At 38.1% G+C, this 18,361-nt stretch overlaps 1 protein-coding gene across 12 annotated transcripts in view; it reads left to right on the top strand.

Annotated features, from left to right (window-relative positions):
* Positions 1 to 18,361, top strand: part of LOC129779522 (spectrin beta chain) — a 173,922-nt gene that overhangs the window by 75,688 nt on the left and 79,873 nt on the right. For 3 of the 12 annotated variants that reach the window (XM_055787045.1, XM_055787056.1, XM_055787044.1), the window contains exon 1: positions 8,926 to 9,483. The exons of 8 other annotated variants lie outside the window; for them this stretch is intronic. In XM_055787045.1, the coding sequence (XP_055643020.1) occupies positions 9,450 to 9,483 (34 nt within the window). In that variant the 5' untranslated portion in view covers positions 8,926 to 9,449. Of the gene's footprint in view, positions 1 to 8,924; positions 9,484 to 18,361 lie in introns of those variants that run through there. One more of the 12 variants, XM_055787055.1, reaches the window with a different exon arrangement.

Raw genomic sequence — 18,361 nt, 5'->3', positions numbered from 1 at the left:
TCGAATCCAATACATAATCGAATAACAAAAAAGCTATTTTTCTATTAATGTTTGACATTCATACATTAATAAAAAAAATTGTTTTCTTGAGATTGGATTATGTATAGGATTTGAAAATAATTGTTGAAAAAAAAAGTTTGACTATATATAATCGAGTCCGACCTGTAACATCAAATTGTATTCGCTGAAAAAACGCAAATAGGAACGTTACGGTTACAACTGCTTTTATGATCAAATTGGAATTGGAATAAACAAATAAATAAATAAATAAATAAATAAATAAAAAATAAATAAATAAATGAATAAATGAATAAATAAATAAACAAATAAATAATAATAATAAATACAAAGGGCGATAATGATTCCATTTCTATAAGACAACAGGATGAGAAAATTTTAAAGCACACGAATAACGTTTGAATTGTTTTCCGTTTGGCAAGCTGTTTTACAAAAGGGAGGTTTAATTTGGATTTTTGACAATTTGAACAGATGGAATTTCATCGACAATCGAACAATATTGAGAAAATGTCAAGCATGGGCTTACGAAGAGCGTCCGGAGTGTCCAAAATATTATGCGGGGAATTCGTAGAAAAGTTTGTAATTTTGTCAATTTTTTTAGATTTTTTCTTTAAGGTGCAATAAATAACTTTTATTTTGAATTCTCTTCTTCTTGTCTTCTTCTTAACGTTCCCAGTGGAACTTTCGTCGTCTGAACATATATATCACTAGCGTCATTTTTATTAGTACTTACTTGAGGTTTGTTATGAAAAATAAAATGCCTTTAACGTATCATGAGTGGAAAGCTCTAGAATATCCGTGACCACAGTGCACGTCGGAAGAAATTTATTTGATGAAAAATCCTCCGACTGGGAATCGAACCCGAACCCCCGACATGATAATGTGTGACGCTAACCACTCGGCCACGGCAGCACTTTTGACTTCTCAACTTTTCTTATTTCATCGAAACAGTACCGAGATATATGATTCCAAATTACTAGAGTTTTAGTTTGACAGCTCATTGAAACTGGGACTGCTGATTATTAACAGACGCGTGTCATTTTCGAAACAATTTTCGTCGATATTAAAACGCAGTCTCCTATGACTGGGATCACAATACAACGTTGTGCGTAACGTCGTGTTAGTTGAACCATCGACCGACCTCTGACTCTTTGTCTTTTTGTAATCCCAATCTGGGGCTCGCGTCAACGCTTTTCAACAAGACGAAAATAAATTCTGTAATTCTAAATTATATGGTGCATTTTTTTCCCATTTATTTATTTTAGGCTCATTGGCATTTTAGCTGTAACAGAGCTGAATTTTAATCGTGTACATGTCACATATTCATCATATCTATAATTAGCACATTACACAGTTGCCATTTTTCGGCGTTAGAGTATTTCCTTCTATACCATTCCATATGGTACACATTTACACAGTAGCAGCCATTTAGGCGTAAGAGTTTCCTATCTGTTCTTCCATTATCCAGTTAGACCGGACAGCGGAGACAGTTGATTGATCATTGTTGAGTTATTTATAGAACAGCAGTCCGATGTTTCTTGCAAAGCAGAGCAGTTGTATGGATGAATCGATCTTATTTCGACCGTGGATCGATCTCCATCGATGATGATTGTTGCGCGGACGTAGTTATTCTAGAACAACACAAAGATGGTCAATGAGGGCCCTGAGTTTCGAACTCACGATCGATCGCTTACTAAGCGAACGCGCAACCAATGTGGCTACGGAGGCCCCCTATATGGTGCATTTGAATGACTTTTTTATGTAGGACAACTTCTTTCAGTAAGGGTGCCAAATCAGAATACAGGTTTGGTTTTTATGAAATAAAGTTAACATTAAAAACTATTTTTTCTGCGAACGGATGTTGTATACCAATCGAATCGAAAGTTCTTCAAGATCTTTTTAATGTGGTATACATTACAATCACCTAATCTGTAAATGGTTCAAATTGATGAAAATGGGAAGCATTCCGCATCTTGCATCTTGCCATCGCCTCTAAGGAAATTTTTCAGTATTTTTTTATACCCAAAGCAGCGAACAATGCTTGTACTGCTCGTTTTGTGTCATCGTAAGCTATTCCACCTCGAGCTGTGAGTGCGAGCAAATATATCACTCGTTGCACTTCTGGCATTGTACACGTCGAACCGACGCCTTGGTGAAACAGGCGTAATCATAAGGTTTTGCGCCATATTATGTAGGGCAAAATTAAGCTGGGCTATCGTCATGCTCACAAGAAAAATGAGTGTCCTGCTGGAGTGTTATGTGTGATTTAGTTTCGCGTGCCAGTCGCAAAACTGCATCTTTTCAATTCAACTGCAACTGAACCTCAACAAGCAATAGTTTTAGAAGCTAATGATAATAACAAAAGGGCTTGTTTTGAGAGGAGTGCAAAATTGTGTGTGGTGTGTGTATATTTGGTCGTTTCAAGCCACAATGTTTGGCATTGTTTGTGTACTATGTTGGTTGTTTTCGTTGTGCGAATCTCATTTTGTTCACACACCGTATGTATGAATAGCGCATCTTCGCTACATTAAGTTACCATTTGTGTCTGTCTCGTGTGCATCGACTCCTTTCCGTTGCAACAATCTCCTAATTTTGTTGACGGTTTTGATCGAGAATTCGCGAAATGTTTTTTTCACAAACGGTTATTCTCGCGATGTTTCTTTTTTGTCGCTGTACCTGTGTGTTACTGTGTGGGTTCTCAGTTGGATGCTTGTTTGGTGCTAGTTGAATGGCGATGCACGGAAGATGTCTAGAGGTACGATACCACTGAGGCAACACTAAATAATATGAAGCATGAAATTTATTACTCGCAAGTGTTGCCATTTTTGTTGTTTTTATGGGTTGCCAAAGATATATTGAAGTCAGGAATGTTGAATAACGGTTTCCTGGAACAATTGCAAAAAAAAATAAGCACAACGAAAATAATCGCAGAGATAAAAGCGCAATTATTTTTCATTCTAACATTTCCAAAAATAGCTAAATGCCGAAATGGTCGGCGGCCGATCCGGATTGTGCCGCCTCGGACTTCGGCAAAAAAATAAAAATAGTTTAAAAAACCATTATGTTAAATAAGTCTTAGAAATTTTTAATTATAATATTAAAAAATTTTCTTTACTTTTGTTTCTAATATTAACACTATGCCGGCGACACCACAGTGGTTACATGCGTAAACTAGCCGTTAACTGCCGGCAACACCACAGTGGTTACGTGCGCATAGTATCGCTCAGTTTCCGGCGACAGTGCTTTAGTATTGTTTGCATTCTGTTGGTGTTTTGTTTAGGTAACAATATCTTACACACGTCGATAAGTTTAATGTTTTTGTAAATAGGGGAGGTGGGGGAATACGGACATGTTTAGAAGAACTTCAATTATATCTTTGGAAACTCACGTTTCCCCAAAGCTTAATGCGGTTTCTTGCAATATATGTTTTTACTGTTTTTCAAATTAATCGGCCAAATGTTTCCATCCGAAAATAAACATTTTTTCTATATTTCCTCATTTTATAACTGTTAGTCCCAGTGACTAAAGTTTTTCCAACGGAAAGTTCGACGTCAGTTCCTAGGGTCCCGTTTCGATTGGTAAGCAAATAATCAAAATCCGTTCGCTGTACAGATACACTCTGTCCAGCTTCTATGAGATCTCCTTGAATATATTTCGTTGTAACACAAACAGTTAGAATTTCAACAAGATATTTTCATATATTGTTGAATATTTAGAATAAAATATATTTAACGTCAATTTCGTTCAAAAGAGTCGTTTGTATATTTATTGGGCCTAAATATGATGATTTCGGCTATGCAGTTTCTATAAGACCATTTCAAAACTCATAAGTATTATCAATGAAAAATGCAGAACAATCGGTAGATTTACATGTCAATAATTGGTAACATTGCCATTTCGGCTTATAACTTGGATAATTCGTGTTGGAATACTATATATCATCAGATCAGCATGGATTTTTTTTCCTGGAAGATCTACCTTCACTAATCTAGTCATCAAGTGGATGGAATCTGACCTTACTAACCACCGTCTTCGTGTAAACCTTGGTTGTCACGAGTTACGCATTTTCACTAACAGCTCTGTTTTCTTTCTTTTCCAACGACTAGTGCCATATTCTGCCCTATGGGCATACAAATTTTTACGCTGACGACCTAAAGATCTATGCAATAATACGTTCAATAGAGGATTCCAGACAACTGTAGCGTTATCTTAATATTTTTGAAGACTGGTGCAAGAGAAATTATCGTGAAGAAATGTGCCGTAATATCCTTCACCCGCAAACAATCCCCAATCCAATGGCCCTACGTCATCTGCGGAGAAACGCTTGAAAGAGTCTCGAGCGTAAGAGATCTAGAAGTGGAGTTAGATTGCAAAATGACTTTTCGTGAACATTACTCCCACATCATCGCTAAGGCTAACAGAAATCTAGGCTTCATCTTCCGCGTCTCGAAAGAGTTTCGCGATCCGTACTGTTTACGAGCTCTATATTATTCGTTGGTACGTTCCGGCTTGGAGTCCACACCAGAAAGTTTGGATAATGCGGATCGAAACAGTACAACAGTGCAGATATGCGCTGCGGTTTTTACCCTGGAATAACCCAATTGAGCTCCCGCCGTACGAGAGTCGGTGTCGATTATTAGGTAGCGAACCTTGGAGAAAAGAAGAATCCATCAGAAAGCCATGTTTGTTGGAAAGTTGCTTCTAGGAGAAATTACCGCTCGCTACATACTTTCGCCAATCAACTTCAGCGTTCCATACAGACAGCTTCGCCCACGGCAAATCCTGAGACTTAACTTTCACAGGACACAATACGCGCAAAATGAACCAATCAGGTCAATGTGTGTTGTCTTCAATTAAGTTTTTAACCTATTTGATTTTAATGTTAGTTTTAGTGTTTTTGCTGAGCGGCTAAGATCAATGTTATAGTGTTAAGAATGTATTTAAAAATTCATGTAGATTATTCGGTTCGATGAATAAATGTAAATGCAAATGTAAAAAAAACCAGATTCTGCAGAACGGATTTCTCGATATTTTTCCATGTCTCCGAAATTGTGGCCTTGAGTTCATCAACCCTGGTGTACTGCTTTCCCTCAGCGTAGATCCTTCATACTAGGATCGCCCAAAGATGTTCAACAGAATTCAAGTCTGGAGAGCGAGCCGGCCAATTCAATAAGTAAAGTTTTTAGATCTTAACCCATTGCTTAGTTTCCCTGATGGTTGTAAATGTGTTTTGTTTTGCGATGAATCGATATGAGAGAGAATGCCAGAACATGTATGTAATTCTTGTTATTCACTTTGAAAGATGTTAAAGCTATCTTGAGAATCCCGCCCAAACCATGCACCTCTTCCTGCCTCCACCAAAGTTGCTGGTTAAAAAATACTGTTCCTTCTTCAGTTGACACCATTAGAACTATCTAAATTGAATTTTTTCGTCACTGAAGATGAGATAGCTAGGTTAAAATAAAAAAAGCCATCTGTCATTGAAGAACTTTTAGTCATGGTGTATTTGGAAAAAATCTTTTTCATGACATACCGTGTCCCACTGTCGGCTCATGTGAGTTTTGGAAAATCTCAGTTGCATCAAATAAGTTTTTTAGTTCGATAAACACACTATTTTAACCCTTTGCGGTCGTATTAAATTTGGGCATGGATGTCGTACTGGTCGGGATTATTTTTCCTTTGGCTGCCATACAAATTAAACACAAATTTGTACATTACTCGGGATTTAATCCATCAAATGAAACGAAATTTGGCATATGGAGGTTTTGAGTGCACCCGTGGCCGAGTGGTTAGCGTCTCACATTATCATGCCGGGTGTTCGGGTTCGATTCCCGTTCTGGCCGGGGGATTTTTCGTCAAGGAAATTTCCTTCGACTTGCGCTGTGGTCACGCGTATTCTATAGCTTGCCCCTCGGAATACATTCAAGGCGTGTTATTTGGCTTAAGAAATCTAAACTAAGTATTAATAAATGACGTTAGTTAATGCATAGGTTGAGACGGCATAAGTTCCATAGGGGACGTTAACGCCATTCAATATAAGGTTTTGAGATGCAATAAATGATTCTATGGTAGTTAGACTCTCCACCCCCCCTCTCTAAGGGGGAGCTACCATACATGAGAAACACAAATTTCTGCATTACTCGAGAATTTATCAAGCAAATGAAACCAAATAAGGCATATTGAGGTTTCAGAGTGCAATAACTGTTTCTATGGTAGTTAGGCTCTCCACCCCCCTCTATAAAAAGGGGCTGCCATACAAATGAAACATAAATATCTGCATTACTCGAGAATAAATCAAGCAAATGAAACAAAATTTGGCGTTTGGAGGTTTTAGGGTGCAATAAATGTTTTTACGGTGGTTAGATACTCCTCCTCCCTCTCTAAAGGGGGGGGGGGGGCTGCCATACAAATCAAACACAAATTTCTGCATAATTCAAGAACTAATAAAGCAAACTGAACCAAATTTGGCATGTGGAGGTTTTAGGGGGCAAGAAATATTTCTAAAGTGGTTCAACACTCCTCCCATCTTTCTGAGGGGGGGCTGTCATAAAAATGAAACACAAATTTCTGCATAACTCGAGAATTATTCAAGAAAATGGAACCCAATTAGGCATATTGAGGTTTTAGGGTACAATAAATGTTTCTATGGTGGTTAAACACTCCACCCTCCTCTCTACGAGGGTGGGCTGCCGTACAAATGAAACACAAACTACAGGGGGCACACAAACACAAACTTCTTCATATCTCGAGAACTAATCAAGCTCAATTTGGGATGTGAGGATTTTTGGGTATGAGAAATATTTCTATGATGGTATGACACCCCTCCCTCCTCTGAATGGAGAGGGGTCCCATAAAAATATTACACATATTTCAACCAAAAATATTCCAACCAAACATGACAATTGAAAATTTTCGGAAAACTCTGAAGGAACAAGGGAAAATTCGGGAAATTAAATTCACATATGTTCTCCGCACGATGAGACGCACTCCTATATCTTCTTCTATTTATACCAATAAAAAAGTATCGCCGAATGTGTATTCTATCATATTTTCTGTATAAACCATTTATTCCATGTAACGGGGAACATGTTATTTGCAAGTGGTTGAAAAATCTTGAACGAGAGTTGTGTCTGAAAACAATCTAATATTATAATGATGAGTTTTGTTAGAAATACTAGGAATTTTAAAGTAAAAAGTAAATTCAATGGGGTCGATTAGAAGATCAATCAATGAACAGTTCTGCGATCAGACCCATGAACTTGCTCATAGTAAGAAAACGTGAATGTTTGAAGGTATTGATAACAAAAAACAAATTTTGGGCGGGACGAAGTTTGCCGGGTCAGCTAGTATAAAAATATATTTTATAATACGTCCTGGTGTGAGATCTTTCGAAACAGTCTCCAAGAGTAAATCATATGAAGTATAATCAATACATAATTTTATTTTTATTACCAAAAAGATCAGCACTTTTCACTTTTAACAAACAAAGATTTTTTATATGAGATTATTCAGATGACAGAAGACACTTATCCAAACAATTATTCTGCTCTTTAAAAACAACTACTTCAACATAATTTGAACCAGTAGTTACTCAAATAATGATTTCTGCGTATCCGAAATGATCAGAACTTTTCACTTTAGGTAAGGCGTCGCGCACAAATTACGTAATGTTAAAAATCCGGATTTTGGACCCCCTCCTCCCTTACGTAACGCAATTTCCTATCTCTAATACACAGAAAGTAACGCAACCTCGACCCCCTCCCCTTATCGCGTTACGTAATTTGTGCACGACGCCTAAACAAAGATATTGTCGCTTGAGACAATCATGCGATTATTCAAATAACATGAGACATTCATGCAAACAGTAGTTCTGATTCTTATGAACAATCTTTTCCATCACACCAAAGTGTTACAATGACTAAATTCTGCTGTTATGATTTTTGTCCCACATTTCTGTGCATTCAACGCACTTGTGCGTTGTCTTGTGTGGGTGACTACTTTGTTATCTATTGCTCATAGGACACCGTATTGATTCGTGAACAGGTACACTACACATCATGCTTTGTTTAGGAAATGCATAAACTGATACTTGGTTAAGTAAAATATAAGATTAGCATGGTTTTTTGCTGTGGTGGCTGATAGCAGACAAACGACCAGAACGGTAAAAAAGGTATGGTGGCTGTGAGCAGACAAACGACCACAAAGAGTTAAAAAGACATCTATTCGGTGAACAGATAACGCAGTGTAATATACTTTATTTTTGCTCACCGATAAGAGGCAAATTACACAAATAATCCTAGCAAAATCACACAATGACTATTGGAATCCACAACGCTTATGCCATGATAACGTTTTCACTAAGTACGACGTTGTCGTTGCGAGCTACCGTACGATGTCAAAATTTCGTCATTCGAACGAAACCAATGAAAAATGTACTGGATCTCGAAACAAATTACTTTCACTTCACCTAGGCGCATCTGGGGGAAGCTTATATTGTGCGTATGAAGTACAATCATTATTCAAATTCAAATGAATGTCGATTGCACTCACCACGAATCCCATGCGTGAGAAATCCTCAATGGCTTCCGGCTGCAATTCGGTCACACCACGGTGATCGGGTTGTTTGTTCGTATCGCCGCCACCCCGCTCCATATGCACTGAATGTATTCCAACCATCAACACAACAACACCACACTCTACGGGGCTGTTGTTTTTTTCCCTTCTATCGTATCGCCAGCGTTATTATTTGTGTATGGGTATGCGATATCTGTGCGCACTGAGTAACTAGATAAAGATATGGTCAAAATACGGCAAAACTGAGCCCATCCGAGATTCTCAGATCCGAATTGTTTGCGATTGGAGCCCGAGCACCAATGGGCGGTCGCTGTTGCTGCTACTGGCGCACCGCAGTAGTTATTTAGCCGCGAACGAAAGGGTTACACACGGCGGACCGGCTCTTCTCCGTTGACAATCTTTTTCTCATCTTCCGTATTTCTGTCAACTCTGGTCTACAATGGTGTACAATGGGAAAGTATTAATGTGAAGCCTCGTCGCACATTCGTCACTGAGGCGTGAATATTGGTGACGCACCTGGTGTGCGTTCGAAGAAGGGATTGGTGTGTTTGAAGAAAGGGTTGGGGGAGGTTGGCTGCACCAGTAGTGATTGATAACCGACGGAGTAGACGAACGTCCGACCGATCCGCTGGAGGAATTCGATCGCCAATCGCGAAGCAGTGCTTGCAAAAAGTGTCCACGGGAGGTGGTGTTACATAGGTGTTACATGTGTGTGCTTCGAAGTCAGCTCCGTTCGGTCGAATCAAGGAATTAACGCGAACGGATGCAGAGTTATTTATTTCTATTCTCCGCTGGGAAGGTGCGATTGTGCAGAAATTTGTGTAATTTATCCTGTTTGGAAGTGTTGTGATTGCAAGATGTCGTTATATAATCGATATAGCAGAAGTTATGGTAAGAATGGAACTAATTCTAGTTTGTAGCATCGAAACGTTACACATCATTCTCGTTATCATTTATCAGAACACAACGAATATGCCAAAGGCTTATCACTATGTGTTACCGTTCCGTCCGTATGACATTAGCTTCTAATTTTAGCACTTACAAAAAGCAAAAGCTTTGAGTAGAGATAGCGAAAGTTTTTTTCGGGATTCGGTTGATTTTTTTTGTTCGCTTGCCTGCTAATTGCAAGTGACGTGGATGCACCGGGGCATTGAAAGTTATATACACAGACGGACCGCGATTACGGTTCTGTTTTCAACATTCTGACACGTGGGACACCCGGTTAATTCTTGCGTCTGTAGGAGTACCTATTTCCTGACTCATGATTGCATTTTCATTGCATTCTAACACGTCGACCTTGGTGATAGTTCTGCTCGAGGGAGAGTAGATAGCCTCAACATCCAGTCACGTTGAGCTATATTGTATGAAGAACTGTCTCAACGATAACGGCGGTGCCTTGACATAATTATTCATCGGTGTCGTTTTTATTGACCATTGTTTTTTTTTGTTTGGATCGCGGATATGAGTATCTCCAGGGAATAATTGAGACCAGATTAGATTACGATGATTTCAAAATCCACTTACACATATCATATAACTGTCGAATTTTCAGATAACTTGCAAAAATAAAACGAAAATGATCTAATTTATTTTTCTGCTACTGCCGAGAAAATTGCTGAGATCAAGGTTATTTGTTTAATATCGTATCACGTTGCCACTCGTGCCCGATAATTGTTTTCTTTTTTCATTTTGTGAGCCAATGGTTCGTTCGGCGTTTTATCATTTGAATTGATCAGCGGTGCTAGTAGTTTCTAACAACCTTACTACCTTGCACTCGTTTTCACAATTGCTCGAGTGCTAGTAATTAAAAAAGGGTTTCACGGTTGTGCCCTGAAAGATGCAGCTGACTAATACTGCAACTTTGCTGCATGTTCGCATGTATTTGTATGTGAGTCCGATTGACTGAAGAGTAATATCACGTTGGCGCTTGTAGCAAATTGGTAGATTTTCTGTACTTATATTGAATTTATGAAATAATATTTATATTTATTACACATATATCAATGAGTCGTTGTCAGCTGAATACAAAAAAAAGGTTATTCAATCTTTACCGTTGTAAACTGCCGTTCGACGCATAGTTGTCTCATGTTCCAAAATCAGCAACTGAGAGATATGCATTCAATGTTTTCATATTTCATATTTGTCTACCAGAAGCATTAAGCATTTCAGTTTAGCAATTAACCTGGTTTTTATAAGCAAAAAATATTGTCTAATGAAATGTGAAAACGCGAACTTGAAACAATCAAGGTTGATTGTGGGTTTAAAACTTTAAGGTTGGACAGTTATGCATAGAATATCAACATGGAACGATTGAACTTGATGCTGTTCTCTGAAACACTAAGAACAACCAATATTTTTTTGTGTTATTCCTGAAGAGTGGGTATAAAAATATCATTTTATTAAGAATAGTGAAAATTGTTAATAAGTCACATGGGACAACTATGCGTAGGACGGCAGTATACTATATTAAAATTATACCGCGACTGAACGGCTTCCTGCGATTGCCAAACACTAGTTAACTCCTATCAGGGATTGATCCTTATTCAATTCCCATAATTTGATTATTATGGTAAATGATGAATCTGCCGACATCGTATACTGCGGTCGGTCGGACGATGGACTTTGGACTTTGCCATTATTTGAAATGGCAAGTTGCTGATGTGAATTTGGTTGATGTTTCGGTGCACGTAACACCTCCGATGGGGTAAAGAAGCGTGTCCTCACGCGTCCTGGTTTGATCGATTCCTTGGGGTCTTGTTTTCCCCCTCTTTAAGCTTTTTGATAGGATTCTGCATAGTGATTTTCTGTAGATGAGGAAAGCAAAAATTGTTTTTGCTATGGTTAGTATCCTTGAGATGGAGATTCCACCAAGTAAGTTCTAATCCCATGATTTACTGTAAAACTGCGTTGGATAGACATAATCAATTTTCTTCCTGTTCTGCCGTAATCTCGCATTTTGGCGTAAGTGCTAGAGAGAAAAAATTTCAGTACGAGGCTTTTCTCAAAATTGCATGTACAGGGACTTTTAGATTAAACGCTCACACAAAAAATGGAATAGCTCTTTATGAAAAAAAAAATTTCGCTCCGTCGATGGTAACATTGCATTCCCCACTTCGGGACGATAATATTCGGCTACTCGTTCAGTCTGATCGGATGGTTTTTAGTGTCAAGATGTACAATTTACGTGTATTTTTAGTGAAATCGGATTAGCAACCGAAGCCTTAATGAAACTTTGTCCTCTAATGGTAAGAATTTCAACATTTCTCGTCGTCGGTTACTTCCTCTGGGGGTACGTGAAGGACCGTTGCTATAGGACCACAAAATTTGGGGGAACTTGTAGAAGAAATAACTCGGATTTTCAACAGCATCGGAGTCGTAATGTTAGAGTTGTGCATGAAGAATTTTGTTCACTGTTTCAAACGCGTTATCGAAACAAGAGTGGCCACAACGAAAATGTCCTAAAATAGGCTTTATTTTCGTTTTTAAAAAATGAAAATCGGTTCACTTTTGTAGAAGTTATTAAAATTTGTTGCGTGAGCGTTTAATCTGAAAGACCCTGTAGTTTGTTGAACTGTTTTGAGGCTGTTTCCAAGTTGTTTGTTCACTTTGTTTTGCTGATTGTTGCTAGTGGCTAACTCATTCATGGTTAATTATCATCAGGTCCGTTGCGTCTGAGCTCCCACCAATTCACTGTTCAGTGATTTGAGTTAAATAATTATTCGCTCTCTGATAAACTATGTTGGCCAAAGGATCTGTGGATTCTAGGTCTGTTTTTAAATAAGGTGTATAATACTTATACTTCCTGTTTGAATTCTACATTTCCGAGTAAAAAGTGTTAATATCGGTTGATCGTTTATGTTTTTTTTTATTGCTTTTGATTATGTTAAGTATTAATTATAAATATGGTGAAGTATAATATGAATATCTGATTCATTTGTTATCCGATTTCTTATTATACCTATTCTTTTTTTCCTATCTAATCGGTTCGCATTTTTGTATCGATTGTGATGTAATGCAGTGGTTCTTCTCGTCTAGTTAAAATAAAAGAGTAGAAATATAAGAAGATAAATAATGTAACTTGTTCAGGTTTTTTTCTGAAAGGAAAAACATTATTATTTTCGTCAGGGGGATTATGAAAAGAGAGAAATAATATATTATATTTTATTTCATATGCGTTTGAGTTTATTTTTGTTTATTTTAACATTTCTTGGAATGTATATGGTTCTGTTGTTATTTTCGAGACATTTTGCCACTGAATATCTTAAAAAAAACATAAGGTTCTATTTTTTTTCTCGTGTTCTTTCTGATTTGTATATTACTGTTTTAGTTCACACAAGGTGGTTCTTCTTTGAACTGATTGTAGTTTTGCATTTTGCTTGCTGCTATGTTAAGGTTTTGTGAAACTTTTTCGAAGAGTTATTAATGCTGGTTCATGATTGCAGACGATTTTCTTGGGTTATCTGAACGTTCTGAATTACTGTGAAAGTGCATTCTTGATGTCAATGAGATTTCGAGAAATTATTTCGATCACCTGAAGGGGTTTTGAAAATGAGCAGATTAACACTAGGTTTACGGAGGTTTCTTATATACCTATCTTTGCGAACACGCGACAATTTGACGCGTGAACGAATACATACGACAACACTTAATATACTATAAGCAAAAATGAAAATATGTATTATTGAGTCTCACAAAAACATAATAATTGATACTGATTCAAAAAATATTCCAGTATTTCATTTTCAATACTCGAATAAAGCAACTGAAATTTTTGAAATTTCTTCGCACTCCGACATCAATTGACATTCTGTGTTCCGTTCTTTCTATTGTTGCTACTCGGCAACAGTTGTTTATCGCTTGTTTCATTTGAGATAACGACATCGTATTATAGAAGTATTGTCGGTAAATTTCTATTTATTGTTGTTGTGATCAGGCTTCAGAATGCAACGCGGTACTGATGTGTAATAAGTTTTTTGTACTCAGTTCAAGGAGCTCACGCTCCTTGTATACACATGCACTCTGGCGAACGAGCATGCTCCGAAACACAGATCAAATATTTTGGTGTCAGCACAGTTTTTGCACCGAGTTTTGCGCCGTGATTTGCGCCGTATTTCTATACCTGGTTTACACCGCGCTTGAATCTTGCTTGTTTGCTTTCTCTGTTGTGTTATTTTTCTTCACACAAGCGCATACGGTTGGTATGGAGGCGTACTGCTGTTTTTATGTTTTGCTAAGAACGAGCGAAGACAAGGCGGGCGCAAGGATTTAATGCGTGTGTATAAAAAGAGGCGCGCATCACACAAGGGAGAAGCGATGTTAAGTATTTGAATTCTGCGCTGTGTTCATTTGGCGCTCTTTTGTTTATGAATTTGGTACACCCCGTACCAAGAGAGAAATACGTGTTTGTTATGAACGCGAGCTGATGAAAACTGAACTCAAGCGCAGCACAGCGTATGTTTCCTGAAGACTGGTTGTGCTGTTTACATGTTTACGCAAAATTTTATTTACATTACGATCGCGTCAAAGTATGCGTCAATTTAGGGGGTGGAGTATCTAACCACCTTAAAAATATTTATTGCTCCTTAAAACCTTCACAGGCCGAATTTGGTTTCGTTTACTTGATTAGTTCTCGAGTAATGCAGAAATTTGTGTTACTTTTGTATGGCAGCATCCCCCTCCACCATACCACCATAGAAACATATATTGCACCCCTCCATATGCCTAATTTGGTTCCATTCGCTTGATTAATTCTCGAGTAATGCAGAAGTTCGTGTTTCATTTGCATGGCAGACCCCCCCCCCATAAAAGAGGGGTGAGGAGTATCCAACCACCGTAAAAACATTTATTGCACCCTAAAACCTTCACATTCCGACTTTGGTTTCGTTTGCTTGATTAATTCTCGAGTAGTGCAGAAATTTGTGTTTCGTTTGTATGGCAGCACCACCTTAGAGAAGGGGGTGGAGTGTCTAACCACCATAGAAACATTTATTACACCCTAAAACCTCCAAATGCCTAATTTGGTTCCATTTGCTTGATTAATTCTCGACTAATGCAGAAGTTCGTGTTTCATTTGTATGGCAGAACAAAACAACCCCCCCCCCCTTAAAAGAGGGGGGATGAGTATCCAATCACCGTAAAAACATTTATTGCATCCTAAAACCTTCACATGCCGACTTTGGTTTTGTTTGCTTGATTGATTCTCGAGTAATGCAGAAATTTGTGTTTCGTTTGTATGGCAGCCCCCCCTTAAAGAGGGGGGAGGAGTGTCTAACCACCATAGAAACATTTATTGCACCCTAGAACCTCCATATGCCTAATTTAGTTCCATTTGCTTGGTTAATTATCGAGTAATGCAGAAATTCGTGTTTCATTTGTATGGCAGCCCCCCCTAAGAGAAGGGGGAGGAGTATCTAATCACCATACAATCATTTATTGCACCCTAAAACCTCTAGATGCCTAATTTGGTTGCATTTGCTGGATTAATTCTCGAATAATGTAGAAATTTGTGTTTCATTTGTATGGCAGGGGGAGGGGTCTCAAACTATCACGAAAACCTTCCCCGGCCCCAAAAACCCCTACATACCAATTTTCATGTCGATCGGTTCAGTAGTTTCCGAGTCCATAAGAATCAGACAGACAGACAGACAGAAATCCATTTTTATATATATAGATAGATTTCAAAATAATAGTTAGCGAGTTCAAGAGGCCAACGAAGCACGTTTGCATTTTTAGAAGCTGTTTGAATGAATTCTCGAGTAATGCAGAAATTTGTGTTTCGTTTGTATGGCAGCCCCCCCTTAAAGAGGGGGGAGGAGTGTCTAACCACCATAGAAACATTTATTGCACCCTAGAACCTCCATATGCCTAATTTAGTTCCATTTGCTTGGTTAATTATCGAGTAATGCAGAAATTCGTGTTTCATTTGTATGGCAGCCCCCCCTAAGAGAAGGGGGAGGAGTATCTAATCACCATACAATCATTTATTGCACCCTAAAACCTCTAGATGCCTAATTTGGTTGCATTTGCTGGATTAATTCTCGAATAATGTAGAAATTTGTGTTTCATTTGTATGGCCGGGGGAGGGGTCTCTAACTATCACGAAAACCTTCCCCGGCCCCAAAAACCCCTACATACCAATTTTCATGTCGATCGGTTCAGTAGTTTCCGAGTCCATAAGAATCAGACAGACAGACAGACAGAAATCCATTTATATATATATAGATAGATTTCAAAATAATAGTTAGCGAGTTCAAGAGGCCAACGAAGCACGTTTGCATTTTTAGAAGCTGTTTGAATGAATGTGAGAGGTTTTTGGTCCGTAACGAGTTTGAATTTGTATCCATAAACATAGGGTTTGATTTTTTGTACTGCCCATAGAATTGCTAGCACTTCTTTTTCTATAGTTGAATAATTTACTTCCGTTATTTTTAACGTTTTACTAGCAAACGCTTTAGGTTTATCCGCTTTATCTTGTATCTGTGATATTACAACACCGAGTGTACATTTGCTAGTAACGGTTCCCTTTCCTGAGTTTTTTTTTGTATTTTTTACCCTTGTAGACCAATGGCTCAGCTCTCGTGACGACATCAAAAATTGGCTTGCTAAATGAATCGCCTCAAGAGAAGTGAACTTCTTCAGACATTAAAATTTCCTGAAAGATGCGTGGAGGATGTAGCTGCAGATGGAGCGTACTTTGCATAAAATTCCTGTGTAACATGTATTTAAAAAAAACATTTAATTCTAGTAAAAGCAAACGGTCAGATTCTAAGATTTCATATTCCAGATTCTTTTAGACTTTTGTTCAATTCCAGATTTTTTATTTCAAGACCGTGGAAATTCGTGAAAAAGTTTGCCGATTTCATATTTAGATTCCAAATCAGTAGATTCTTGTGTGAGGATTGGATTCTTCTTTTCATTAATAATTTCGTAGTAACTTTTTTCTGGGCATATTTTATACAACAAAATGCACATTCCCTTTCATTAAAGAATCTGAACTCATACTTGTCAAAGATTTTTGTTTACATAATCAAATATAAGAAGTATAATGTGGAAATGTATGGTTCAGCCATGTTTATAGTTATTCAAGAAAGATCGTTCTTCCGTCTATTTCACAATGAATGAAAACAGCTCTACTCAATAGAGCTTCATACTATGGCCACACGTTTCAATAACCGTTTGGTTGTGTAACGGATTGCCGGTAAAACTGTAAACAAAACCGAATGTTGAGTGGTATCATTGCTTTTCACCCATGTCGTGGTTGAAGTATAGAGTCAATGAATTCAATTTCCATTCAGATCGAGGGTTTTACCGGTGGAGCCCTGTATTCGCTCACCGTTATCCTTCGTACGGTCGTGTGAGAATAAGTTTTATGCTTTTTAACGTCAAAGTCCGCTCAACTTTGTTGTTACTGTTACTTTTTCAAATATGATGATAGGTATATTTTTTCTTCAAACGAATAGATTTCATATATTTCGTTGTGATTCCGGAAACTCGAACTCTGTGTGCCACAGTGGGCTGCAAGTTCAAAGTCAATCGATTTGTTCAAGCCGCCACAAATCTTACGCTGATAAGACGACCGGTATTTATGGCGGTATTCATGGATTAAATCGGATTCACATACAAACTTTAAGCAAACTAGGGGACGAGAGTACGTGACTCGGATAGGTTAGGTTACATTTCCAACGAATATGAAAATACGCAATTAGCTGCGTTAGCTGATAAGAAGCACTGTTGGTAGAGATAGAGGTGCGTGTTGATTCCCGCCTGCACTCCTTTATCGATTATATAACACAAATAGGGTTAATTGTAATCACCGACGTCGATGTGTGTGTGGTGAAAATTTACTGTCCAAGCGTACGCGAGATAGGGAGTAGAGATCATCTGATTAGGATATTTTCAATCGAACAAAAATTCCATAATGTCGCAAATCCAACTCTAAAACCAAATATTAACTTTTAATCTTTGATTATAAATTATTGTTTGTCCTGCGAGGAACAATTGTTTGCAGAAATAGACTAGCGCCGCGCCGTATATGGCGAAAACGAGGTGAACAGTTTATTGCGATTCCAAAACAGGCTTAAACGAATTACGTCTCGTTTGATGAAACCGCTGCCGCCTCAATGTGACCGTCCCAAAAGTAGCAACGTGGGAGAAACACTTATCGTGTTTTAATTGTACATCTCGTACAATCTCTTTCCTGCTGTAACTGGTGTTGATTGGGTTTTGGACGGTATGGACTCACACATGGTTAAACCGAACATGTTGCGGGACCATCCGAAACTGCGAAGGTATGTGAACGATCTGTCGCTGTTCCGAGCAGAAAACATTTTGTTCAGTTGGCAGATCCAACGTCTGCAATAAAACTCATTATTTAATTTGTCCCCGAGCCAGTGATGAAATTTGTCCGTTATCTGCGAGTGCACATCTAAAATGACAACAAAGTGTATGTGCGCAAGTAGGAGCGACGAAGACTGCATATTGCGAAACGAGGTGCAGATTTAGGCTACGTGATACACCCAAGCTTTTTTTTTCAGAACTCCCGCCATCTCCTCAGATGCACGATAAAGAAAGTTGTTTGCTGGCAGATGCTAATAGAATAATTATGTTTATTAAAGGCGGTTCGGGCGAACCGTGCGCCGTCATATTTACAAAACCGTTGTTATCTGATGAGTGTATTTTTCTAGGCAGAAGTACAAATCATGGCCTTACGTCATCACATTTTCCCCTTTTATTAGAAAATATCACCGCGTACCGTATGATGTTTACTCAT

Source organism: Toxorhynchites rutilus, chromosome 3 (assembly GCF_029784135.1).
Source record: "Toxorhynchites rutilus septentrionalis strain SRP chromosome 3, ASM2978413v1, whole genome shotgun sequence".
Classification (NCBI taxonomy): domain Eukaryota; kingdom Metazoa; phylum Arthropoda; class Insecta; order Diptera; family Culicidae; genus Toxorhynchites; species Toxorhynchites rutilus.
The sequence above is the reverse complement of the archived record's forward strand: the minus strand, read 5'-3'. Positions and strand labels throughout refer to the sequence as shown.